This window comes from Pseudomyrmex gracilis, unplaced genomic scaffold, assembly GCF_002006095.1.
Source record: "Pseudomyrmex gracilis isolate BER0280 unplaced genomic scaffold, ASM200609v1 scaffold_280, whole genome shotgun sequence".
In the NCBI taxonomy this organism is placed as follows: domain Eukaryota; kingdom Metazoa; phylum Arthropoda; class Insecta; order Hymenoptera; family Formicidae; genus Pseudomyrmex; species Pseudomyrmex gracilis.
The window spans coordinates 3,350-16,016 of NW_018020864.1; the positions used below are offsets into that span (position 1 = coordinate 3,350).

General features: G+C 38.5%; 2 protein-coding genes across 3 annotated transcripts in view; both read right to left on the reverse strand.

Moving 5' to 3' along the window:
• LOC109859726 (probable chitinase 3) overlaps window positions 1-463 on the reverse strand; it is a 3,553-nt gene extending 3,090 nt beyond the window's left edge. Inside the window, exon 1 of the mRNA XM_020438257.1 lies at window positions 325-463. Within this exon, the coding sequence (XP_020293846.1) occupies window positions 325-463 (139 nt within the window). The remainder of the gene's footprint in view (window positions 1-324) is intronic.
• Window positions 405-12,667, reverse strand: part of LOC109859719 (probable chitinase 3) — a 20,158-nt gene continuing 7,895 nt past the window's right edge. The window contains exons 7-18 of one of the 2 annotated variants that reach the window (XM_020438244.1): window positions 12,198-12,342; window positions 11,672-12,034; window positions 10,432-10,922; window positions 10,119-10,347; window positions 9,834-10,022; window positions 8,202-8,529; window positions 7,844-8,076; window positions 6,709-7,088; window positions 4,153-4,899; window positions 2,113-2,391; window positions 778-2,016; window positions 405-686 (exon numbers count right to left, since the gene is read on the reverse strand). In XM_020438244.1, the coding sequence (XP_020293833.1) occupies window positions 492-686; window positions 778-2,016; window positions 2,113-2,391; window positions 4,153-4,899; window positions 6,709-7,088; window positions 7,844-8,076; window positions 8,202-8,529; window positions 9,834-10,022; window positions 10,119-10,347; window positions 10,432-10,922; window positions 11,672-12,034; window positions 12,198-12,342 (4,818 nt within the window). In that variant the 3' untranslated portion in view covers window positions 405-491. The remainder of the gene's footprint in view (window positions 687-777; window positions 2,017-2,112; window positions 2,392-4,152; window positions 4,900-6,708; window positions 7,089-7,843; window positions 8,077-8,201; window positions 8,530-9,833; window positions 10,023-10,118; window positions 10,348-10,431; window positions 10,923-11,671; window positions 12,035-12,197; window positions 12,343-12,667) is intronic. The other variant, XM_020438245.1, reaches the window with a different exon arrangement.

The following is a 12,667-nucleotide window of genomic DNA, read 5'->3' on the forward strand; positions in this document are numbered from 1 at the left end:
GATTACGTATGACTATGCATCATGTATTCAGCAAATACACAGCAACTAGTTGAAAACTTCAGCTCAGCATTAAGTTACATGATTTTGCAAAACATGCTTGGCTATCAGGGTAGTGAGGTAATAGAAGGAAACTGTATAAGAAAAAATTTATGCTACGAATTTTGACATTCCGAAGAACAAGCGCCAATCCTTAGCGCAATTTACTTATTTTTGTAGAAGCATTTTAGATTTAATGAAGTAAATACGACACCAAACGTCATAGGAGAAAAAGTCGGTTTACAGGTCTCTATAGTCCAGGTATCCAGTAACCTCTTAACACATTACCGGCCGGTAGCCGATTAATCGGCTTTTTGTCGCCAACGCTTACCGACCGGTAGCCGATTAATCGGCTCCGTGGCTTAGCGGCCGGTCGGACGTGCGTATGCTGTTGAAACGCTAGCGGTCGGTAAAGTGTTAAGTACATGCTTTTGATATGCAAAAATTATCAAAAACTAAAAGACCTCGTAATATGCCAAGAATCCTCTTGCTCTGGTTGCTTCTCCGGCCTCGCCCCCGCCATAAGTTGGCGCGTTCAATCCGTGCTCGTTTCTCTCCGCCAACGAGAACGACTGTCCGTACAACGGCACGCCCATGATCAACTTTTTGGGATTCGCACCTTTTTCTATCCAGTAATTAATTGAAAAATTCTGAAGAAGAAGAATCGTACGTGTGTATATGTTGTAAAAATTGAATAACAATTACTGTTAGGGATAATATTCGAAATAAAGAAGAGTTTACGGCATTGAACGTCGGTTCCCAGTCGCTCGGGAGTTGATACAACGGCGCCACGTGGCCCGTTTTTTTGTCCCATTGACCGTGAAAGTCGTAGCACATAACAGCGATCCAATCCAAATATTTGGACAGCGCGGGAACGTCGTATCCCGCGTCGATCACCCTTTTGCTCGGCGAGACCGCTGCCGAGAGCAACAATCCTCTCGGTTTGAACTCGTCGCTCAATTCTTTAACCAATTCGCTGAAACTCTCTTTGTCGGATTTTGGACCCTTGTTGCAATCAACCTGCCAACAAACTGGATACTCCCAGTCGAGATCGACACCTTCGAAGCCGTATTTTTCGATAAAGCGCAGAACTTGCGCGACAAACTTGCGCCTGGCTGAGGGCGAGTTTACCAATCTGCTGTACTTGTCGCCGGCCGAATCGTTCCATCCGCCAAGAGCCATCAGGACCTTCAAACCCTTCGATTTGAAAGCCGCCACCTTTTCGTAAAACTTGTTATCTATGTCGGCCCAGGGATCGTGAGACTTCATCGTCAAACTATTCCCGTCGAGAACGGCGAAGCCGTAAAGCACGTGGGTGCAGAGTTCGGGATCTATGTCCTCCGGAACGAATCTGCCACCTTCCTGTCGGTACCACGCCCAGTTTGTAAAGTAACAGATGACTTTAAAATTGTTCTGCGCGTCTACCGCCGATGTGATCGGTCGTGTTGTTTGCGCAACGGGCCTGTCGACGGTCGGCGCCATCGTCGTGACCGGCGGCTTCGAGGGTTTGTTCGCAGGTCTGTCGTGCTCGTTCGGCGGATTCGCCAGCACTTGTTGAATTTCGCGCATCAACGGATGAGGCCCGTCTCCGCATCGTCCGCGAAAATCGTCCAAATCCAAAGCCCACACCATTCCACCTCCCAAACCCAAATCGCGCACAAACTGCGCCTTGCGTCTGATCATTTCCCGATCGTCAAAGCTGACCCACTGGCTACCCTTGTGCGCGTAAGGACCTATTCTTCCTTCCGGATCCTGAACCACCGTCCAACCGCGATTGCGCACCCGATCGCAAATTTCGTAATAGGACAGAAAACCGGCAGCCCTGGTGAACTCGCCGGCGTTCCCGGCGCTGGCCGGAGAGTTCAGACCGGTTCCCGCTCGAGGATCGTTAATTGTGAACGATTGACCGTACAACGGCATGCCCATGACGATGTTTCTGGGTGGCGCGCCTTTCGAGATCCAGTAATTGATCGAAAAATTCTGAAAAAGAAACGAATCACGTGTGTGTGTGTGTATATGTTGTAAAATTGGATAATTAGTATTGGGAATAATATTCGAAATAAAAAAAAAGTTTACGGCATTGAACGTCGGTTCCCAGTCGCTCGGGAGTTGATACAACGGCGCCACGTGGCCCGTTTTTTTGTCCCATTGACCGTGAAAGTCGTAGCACATAACCGCGATCCAGTCCAAATATTTGGACAGTGCGGGAACGTCGTATCCCGCGTCGATCACCTTTTTGCTCGGCGAGACCGCCGCCGAGAGCAACAATCCTCTCGGCTTGAACTCGGCGCTCAGTTCCCGCAATAGAGCCGCGAAGTTCTCCTTATCCGTGTCCTTCCCCTTGTTGCAATTCACCTATGCGTTCGAGAAGCAAATATACACATTACGTGGAAGAAACGAACGAGGACAATTGTCCCAGTAAACAATTTGTTCGCAATTTGCCGGCAAACTGTCAGCAATTTTAAGCAAAAACTACTCAGCAAATTGGCATCAACTGTGTCCGCATTAGGCTTCGATTTTGTTGCCACAGCTTGTCGACAACAAAGTAACAGCAAATTGCTAGCAAAAACCGAGCGCAAAGCTTGATTACATATTGAAACATATTTTTTGGTCCGAGACCAAATTGACGCCAAATATGAGGCAAGATCTGCGCAAAACACGACACCAAGCTTTGCTCTCGGTTTTTGCCAGCAAGTTGCTGTTATGTTTTGTCAACAAGCTTGAATATAATTTTTGCTAGCAATTTTGCAACATTGCCAGACAAAAACAAACTCTGCATCATATTTGATGTCTTTCTGCTGATAAAAATTTGCAACAAGCACTTGGCAAAATCTGTTTCGACAGATTTGGTTATCTGGGTGTGCAATATCAAATAACATCAGAAAAACAAAAAACATTTAACAACACAATGAGACCAATAAGCCGTTGTAATCCACAGGTGTAAGTGGTGCTCAGGTAATGAGTAATAAAAAAACACAATTTGTGCTCTTTTGTTTTTTTATTATTATTATTACTCATTACCTGAGCACCACCTACACTTCCCAGACAGCACACAACATCCATTGGACGTCCAAATTTGGATCTTATTTAGTCCAAACGTCCATGAACATTATATGTATGTTTTAAAAATGTACATTATTGGACGTACTAAGTATATTTACATTTAGATGTTTTAAAAATGTCCATATTATAGCTGTTTTATTTTGACATGCACAACGCAATATTCTTTAGTTTTGTAGAACTAAATCTCAATTACTTTGAGATGGCGCAGTGGTTGAGCATATACAGGCAATGATTTTACTGATTCTTCGAGTCCTCGTAACTCTTATTTTTTCTTTTTTCAAATTTTATTATTATTTTACAATAATTTTTAAGTTGTTTATATTTTAAAGTTATTACAATTATAATAAAAGTTAAATAAAAGCGACATAATTACAAATTGTTTAACATTGTTTTATTGTAAATAAAAAATTATATAAAAATCAAAAATTAATGTAAAATATTAGCAAATTGAAATTAAAAAAAATAAAAAATAAAAAATAACAAATCACAACAGGACTCGAACCCGCACATTGCAAGATTATCATGCTCTACCGCTTCACCAAAGTAATTAAAATTGAAATCTGGGTGCATCCAGAAGCACGACCGCTCATATTGATAAGAGTTTTATCATTAAACACAAAATATTATAATTAATTAATATAATTTATTTTATTAATAAGATTTGTTATTTTTAAAATAGAGATTCCTAAATATATTAAAAATTATATTAAGAAAGAAATAGTTTTGTCTTTTGTTATTTTTAAAATATAAATCCCTATATTTTTCAATGAACGTTTAAAATAGGTTCATTTGTGGTCCGTTATGTACTTAAAATAGACAATTTTAAAACATCCAGGAAGGTAACACTGAACGTCTTTAGAATATCCTAAAAATGTTTAAGGACCTAATCTGAACATTTTAAATATGTACAAAACGTCCAATACCTATGTTTTTAATATGTTTTTAAAACATCAGTGTGCTATCTGGGTTGTGGATTACAACGGCTTATTGGTCTCATTGTGTTGTTAAATTTACTATTAGCCGTTTATATATATAGTTTTCAAAAACATTTACCTGCCAGCAGACGGGGTATTCCCAATCCAGATCCAATCCGTCAAATCCGTATTTCTCGAGGAACTGAATAACGTGATCAACGAACTTCTTCCTGGCAGTCGGACTGTGAACCAATCGACTGTACTTATCGCCAGCGGAATCGTTCCATCCTCCCAGTGCCAAGCTGATCTTGAGTCCTCGCTTCTTGTACGCTACAACTCGCTGATAGAACCGATTGTCGTAATCAGCCCAGGAATCGTGGGCTTTGATAATCAAATCCGAATAATCCAACACCGCAAAACCGTAAACGATATGCGTGCACAGGGTGTGATCAATGTGTTCCGGCAGGTAACGGCCAATTCCACGACGATACCAGCTCCAATTGGTGAAATAGCACACGATCTTGTAGTAGCCAGACAGCGAAGACACTTTGTCAGGATCTACGATCGCCGAAGGTAAAGTCGATGCGGGTTGACTCGTGATCGACGTAACGGGTGTTGTCTCCACAGTGAACGTCGGTTCTGTGATCGGTCTTTGCGAAAGTGTCGTCTTTGTAGTCATCGTCCACATCGTGGTCGCTTGTGCGGTAGTTTCCTCATCGCTCTCATCATCTGTGCACTTAGCGCGAGACGGCCAGTCGCAGATGCGGGTCTCTTTGTTGAAGTGCAAACCCGGCGCGCACTTGAACACCTCTTGACGACCCCAGAGACAGGCCTGGTAGCTTTTGCAATCACCCGGTACATTGCTGTAGCTACCAGAGACGCAGGGCTAAAATAAAATCACACGTAACATAACAACACTTGACTGAATATCGATGTCAATTATCGAAGTGTTGCGCGATATAAATGAAGATTGCAATGAATCACGATGATAAATGACCCGGATGGATCCCGGAAAATAATCGCGACGCCAGAGCTGATAGCTCTTTATGTCGGTAGATGTAAAAAAATACACTCAATTGTGATTACGTGTAATATCAGTGCGTATTTGTGTAATTTTAATTTTACTCTTATCGATTGTACAATTAATTATTAATTTCTTAACAAGTTCAACAACAAATTTATATAGCAACAACAAACTTTATATAGCATTGAACTGAAGAAGAATTATTCAGTTAATGGCAACGGCTACACTGAGAAAAAAATACTATTAACTCAACTAAATGCGTTTAGTTGAGTTTCAGTTTGTTATCTGAAATACTTGGTTTTTTCATTCAAGCATATGGTAACAAAGATAACAAATTCGTACAAGTTGAATTAACAATAGCGGTAATGAACATATTTAATTCACTAAACTACGAATTGTTTTTGTCGAACATAAGTTCCCGGTAAAAAATTTTCCATGTATAAAATTGTATGGACATATTCGGCACACACACATATAAATTTGCATAATTAGATATAATTATTTTAATTTGTGTATAAGTATATATAAAAAATTTTTTACCGTGTTGTGATAATTTCAAATCAAAGATACTGTTAAAAAAGATAGAAATAGGCAATTCTCATTTACTTTAATTGAATATATAATCTGAATTTCTTTTTACTAAATATTTCATTTAATCAAATTGAATTTGTATTTTGTTTTATTCCAAAAACGGACAGAACTTTCCGGTAGACCTAATATTATTAATTTATGAACGTATTAATTTTTGAATAAATAAAAAAATTATAAAATATAAAATAAAATTGTAAAATAAAAAACACGGTAGAATATATAAATTTAAAAAATCGTAAATTTCGCGTGAACACATCTAGCACTTTGGCTCATATTTTTTATTCTACTTCTAATTATTACCCAGATAGCCAACTGAGTGCAAGTTGTTGGCAACTTGCCACAAATATTGCTCATACGTTTTCAGCAATGTAACAAAAGGGTGTATCCTCTTTTCAGTATGTTCTTGCCAACAACAGTGTTTTCAAAATATAATAACAGCAAGTTCTCAACAACTCATCGCCAATAAACTTATATTATTTTAAATAATGGTACACAACCGCGGAGCCTTTGGTCCTGGAAGGAAGTGGACATTCAATATACCGTAAAAAAACAACAGTGTATTTAGGAACGTTTCGATCATTTTTTTAAATTTTTTTTAGTTTTAATTGTATTTGATTGTACTTAATTATAATTTTTTTATTTAACAGTGCTGAGAGGATGATCAACAATAAATGATCGAAACGTCCCTAAATACACTGTGGTTTTTTTTTACAGTATATTGAATGTCCACTTCCTTCCTGGACCAAAGGCTCCGCGGTTGTGTATCATTATTTGACTTTTCTCGAGCCGTTTATTTAATTTTATATTATTTTTCTCAACTTATGAATAAAAATTATTGCTCACATATATTGCTTGCATATTGCCGACTCACATGTCCTAAACATTGGCTACAACAATTGACTGATAATAAAACTCATCATATTGAGATACCGAATTGACAAAAACATTTTCGTTGCGTTAAATAAAAACAACGCAACAGCAATTGGCGAGCAACTTAATCCATACAATGATTTGCTTTATATTGAGTTTTCACATTTGGCTATCTGGGCTATGAACATTAATAGATTGGCGTATACTTACAGGTAAAACGGTATCCTTTTCCATAAGCAGAGCGCTCTTGTTCGGTTGCTTTTCGACACATGGATTCTTGAAGGCGTAGTCGCACGTGTTCTTTTCGGTGTTCCAGTTCAAACCCGGGCCGCATTGTTGCGAAACAAGATTACCGTTCACGCATACAAAGAAGTTCACGCACGAACCCGGATAGGGATAATATTCTCCGTGTTCGCACGGTTTTTGCGGCAATTGCGTCGACGTTGAAACGACAGGTTTTGACGTAGTGAACCTTGTGGTCATCTTCGTCGTCGTTGTTCTTCTTGACGTCGAGGTTGTCGTCGAAGTTGTCGTAGTTTCGGTAATTGTAGACGGTTTCTTCGTCGAGCTCAATGAAGGTCCGCTCGAAGCTGAGGAAAAGAAACGTAAAAATAAATAAAACGTGTATTGTAATAAACATCACATATAATGTTAAACAAATTAAACATAAGCACCTCGATAAGAGATTTTGTATATTTCCAGCGCGGTGCAATTTGATGACAAAAAGATCAACATTATACAAAAACGCCGTAATAACAGAGCCATAGTTGCGGTACGTGAACGAACGCGACGATAAGAAAAGGACAAGTTGTGTGCGAACGAACAGGCGGAGCCGCTTATGCCCTTGTCGATATACCGGTATCTTCGCTTCGCAATGAACAAAGTAAATGGGGAAGATGCGCGAACGTTCCTTTGCCGTAGGCGACAGCTCGCGACAAGATATATACGTGTTGTATGTGCAAGGATATTTGCATGCGCGGGACTCTTGCAAACAGGTTTGTTTGCGAGAGTCTTGACATATCCACGTGCTCGCCCACCGGACGGAGAAGATTCCAGCAAAGGAATCCGACGTTTTTCCATTTTCATGAGTCAATGTCATTGCGAAAGCAATTTTCTTCTTTTAATGCCGTTGAACCCGCGCGGGTAGATCGTCGCGCGCAATCATCCCACATCGAAACGATCGGTTGTAATTTTAAACTCGGAGTTGTGCTTCACTTTGGAACTATTTCCAAGCTGTTTAATTAAACAAAACTTGTTTTTTTTTTTCGCGGCCGAGAAAAGAGAAAGAGAAACGATGTCGATTGTGTTGCGTAGAGATCCGGGTGAGAATAAAAAGTAAGCGTACCAGTAGTAGTAGTGCCCGCTTGACATTTTGCCGCTGATGGCCAGTCGCAGAGATGTCGTTTAGCATCCCAATGCAATCCAGGCGCGCACTGTTCGCGCCTCAACACGCCGCGGTCGCATTTGTAATAATTGCCGCAATTCTCGGGATCGCTGTAATACTCGCCGTTCATGCAATCCGTTTTTTCAGGTGTGGTCATGGGTCTCTGCGTCGTCATTGGTTGCGTGCTCGATGGTCTGTGTCAGAATTTTTGAATAAATTTCAATTAACCGCGTCAAAATTTTATACAAAAGCGTTAGATTTTAACTTATTAAAAAGTACAAAACAAAGAAACATCGATAATTGCCAAAGGTTTCTTTACCTTGATGTAGAAGCGGCAGTGGTAACGGATGTACTCGGTTTTTGAGTCGAACCAGGTTTTGTTGAACTTTCTGGGATCTTGCTTGGTCTCGTCCAAGTCCACGAAGGCCACGTGGTTCTCGTTGTTTGTTTGGTCGTGGTGGTGATGGTGCTCGGTCTCTCGGTCCATGTGGGCCACGTGGTTGATTTAGTGGTCGACGTTGTCATTGGCGAAGTCGGTCGCGGAATACCATTCGCGGCGTCACTATGGGTGGTCAATGTTGGCGCTTGGGGTGTTACCGGTTGAGGTGGACGATCGCAATTCTCCGAGATAGGCGTCGACAATCGACCTGAAATATATGGAAATAGAAGAGTAAAGTACAAAATGTAATATATATGTAAATGTAATATATATGTAAATGTAATATAGATATAAATATATGTATATATGCAATGGATAAGGCTATACGAGCAATTACTACTGGTTGTTGGTGTATTTTTTTTATAATAATTCCTTTATTCTTTAATTAATCATAATCAAACGTTTCGATCTTTAATTTAGATCTTCTTCGGTGATAGTCTAATATTCCGAAGTATTCTAGGTTCACATACACTAACAATGTCAAAACATTTATAAACAACTTAACTAATAACCTTTCTTCGGAATATTAGACTATCACTGAAGAAGATCTAAATTAAAGATCGAAACGTTTGATTATGATTAATCAAAAGAATAAAGGAATTATTATAAAAAAAATACACCAACAACCAGTATAATTGCTCGTATAGTCTTATCCATTGCGTATTAATTTGTTAACGAGTATTCTTATTCGTGATATAAATATAGTTGGGAAATATGAATGGATATAGGTGAATGAATGCGAGAGGTAAGAGTTTATTGTGTAAGTCCAAGTCCACCCTTACGAAAAAGAACTACTGCCGATTACATATAAATAAAGTCAGTAATATAAATATTACTGACAATCACATAAGAATATCATCAGATATTACAGGAATCACTGAGAATATTACTGGTAATTACACAGAATGCCAGTAATTTTTTCGTACCACTGCCGCAATATATTACTGCCAGTAGTTCTTTTTCGTAAGGGCACTTCTTGTGGCCTAAGCTGGAAGTAATTAAATTACTACTAATTATATAGAAATACCCGGTAAAAAATTTTTCATGTATAAAATTGTATGGACATATTTGGTATATAAAATTTTCATAATTAGATATAATTATTTTAATTTGTGTATAAGTATATATGATTATATATCAAAAATTGTTAAAAAATATAGTAAAAATTAGTTTTATATAATTTTTTTGTATCTAACATGATGCTAATAGAGTTATTTTGTAATTTGATATGAAATATCTCTGGAGCCATTTTTTTAAAAAAAGAAATTCTCCGTATATAAAATTGTATGGACATTTTCGGCATATAAATTTGCATAATTAGATATAATTATTTTAATTTGTGTATAAGTTTATGTGAAAAATTTTTTACCGGGTATAGAAATTACAGTATTATTAAAAATATCAAAAGATTTTTTATAATAAATAATAATACTATAATTTCTTATAATATTAATATAACATAATAAAAAAGAAAGCACACATTAACAACATTAACAATAGCTTGATACGAACCTAATGCGCGATTTATAGTTTTCAACAGAGGATAAGATTCTAAGCAGCAGCGATTTTGAAAATCGTCCAAATCGATTGTCCACATTGTAGCACCACCGTAGCCATTCCCTATGATGTATTTACCCTTTGCGTAGACGCTCTCACGATCTTCGTAACCCACCAACTGATCTTCGAAGTGAGCGCTTGGACCTAAATAAATATTTTAGATACAATACAATATTAATTTTTTTCTGACCTGAGATACAGCGTTAAGTGTTATAAATCGTGCCAACCACATATACTCACCGATCCCAATTTTCCAACCCTCTCGTTTGATCTTCTCACAGATCTCGTAATAAGCCAACATTCCAGGTTGCTTGGTAAACTCTCCCGGTTTACCGGGACCGGTTGTGGGATCGCCCAGCTCGGCTTGGGTTGCTATTGAGAGTCGATAAGATTGACCGTACAACGGAATACCAAGCAAAAGCTTGGATTTTTCAGCCCCGAGTTTGACGAGGTAGTTCATTGTGAAATTCTGCAACAGATTTTCATTTCACGTAATACTCCATTCCGCCACACCTATATGATACACGCGTATCGTTACGAAGTTCGAACTTACAACATTGTAAAAAGGATTGCTGTCACCAGGTGAATAGAACAAAGGTGCTACGTGTCCCGCCTTGGACTCCCAGGCACCGTGATAATCGTAACTCCTAACGGAAATGAAATCGACGGCTTGCGAAATCTCGCGCACCTCGTACGCCTTGTCAATAACCTCCTTGTAACCCGCCATGGCAACGGCCAGGAGTAGAGGCGGATCCTGCTTGTTGAACTCATCTCGTAGTTCTTGCACCAGCTTGGTGAAGTTCGGCTTGTCCGAATCCGGACCTTTTTTGCAGTCGCTCTGCCAGCACTTGGGGTAACTCCACTCGAGCGACAACCCATCAAAGTTATGTTCTTTCAGAAAGTTTATCACAGTCGTGACGAATCTGCGACGAGCGGAATCGCTGCCAATCAGTCGAGAATACTTGTCACCCGCACTGTCCGTCCAGCCGCCCAAGCCGAGAAAAATTCTCGATCCTTTGATCGAAGTTATTCGTTTGTATAAATCTGTAACAAAGTAAATAATCATTTAACAATCATTTAACGTAGTTTTAAGAAGATGTTGAAGCGACGGTTCAACCGCCGCTCAGCCGCTACGCTGTGTTCGGTAAGTGGCGCCCTCTAGTCGGACCAAAACAAGGATAGATGACACGATAGAAACAAGGATAAACGTATGTGTCGCGCTTCTTCTGCATCAATCTTATTTTGCAACTGTCTTTCTTTCTTACAAGCTTCAAAATTCTTTTCCGAGACACTCAAAATGATCGTTTATGTTTCTAGAAGTGGTAAGTATAACATTTGTTCAGATTCAAAATGTAAACCATGTGGTAACAGTCCATAAAATTTTTTTTGTTTTTCTTGAATGTTCTCGAACTTTCCACACTTCTTTGGCATATTCTCTTTAATTCTGGAGAAGCGTTTTTTTATTCCGATCAATGAGCGCAAAATAAATTGCAAAATAAGAAGTGCCGGTAAAACAGAACGGTTCAGCATTCTAAAAAAAAAATGTTTTACAAATTTCACTTTTTTAAATTTTGTTATATAAATTTGGACTTCCTGAATCTCTTGTTATATGTACTTTGCTTCTAGAAAAAGATTTGTCAATTCATACAGCCAAAAAAAAAAGATTAGTGTGCAGAAAAAATTCAGTTTTACCGATAAAACAGATCCACTTTAGGGGATTCCCTTAACGAAAGATTGATAAAAAATTCGCTATAGATGAGATTGGAATCGGACAATTTTTAAGTTTTGCTTACTGTTTTCGATGTCGGCCCAAGGATCGAACGTCTGGATCAGTAAAGTTTCGGGATTTAACCCAGCAAATGCGTAGACGATATCGGTGCAGAGTTGCGAGTCCACATGTTCCGGCACGAACTTGCCGTCCCCTTTACGATAAAGAGCCCAGGACGTAACGTAGCACACAACTCGCGGACCTTCCTGTCGCAGCAACATTTTCTTTGGCTCCGATGATGTCGCGGATGACGTACCTTGACCGACCAGTTGATCAAAAATACTAAGTTTGCAGATCTCTGAAGATTCTTCTATCGTAGCCACAACACAGCGTCTCTCGATCGGATCGAAGAAACGCTTGTATCCGCAATGGCCATGATGCTGCAATCCTTGAAAAATAAAAAAAAAATATTCTTTGAAAAAAAAAACAAATTCTTGGATTTTGGCTTGGTTAAGTTTTATTTGAGTTTTTTTCATTTTTTAAATTAAATTTTAATTATAACACCCACACACACGCATCTCGAAAAAAATAAAATAAAGGTACAAATTTACCTTCGATGCAAGAATAAAATCCTGAACAATTGTCCGGATCCCGAAACAGACCATCCTTCGGACACTTCTTTGTCGGCGCGTCCTCGTAATATCCCAAAGATCGTGCAACGGTATTCAGCATTGGCCAAGGACTTCCGCAAATACCCTATAGAATTCGAATTATAATAACGCATTCACGCATATTAAGCACAACCCGGTAAAAACTTTTTCACATATATTTATACACAAATTACAATTATTATATCTAATTATGCAAATTTATTTATGCCGAATATGTCCGTATAATTTTATACACGGAGAATTTCTTTTTTTAAGAGAATGGCTCTTCAGAGATATTCCATATCAAATTACGAAATAACTCTATTAGTATCATGTCAGATACAAAAAAATTATATAAAACTATATTTTTACTATATCTTTAAAAAATTTTTGATATGTAATCATATATACTCTTATACACAAATTAAAAT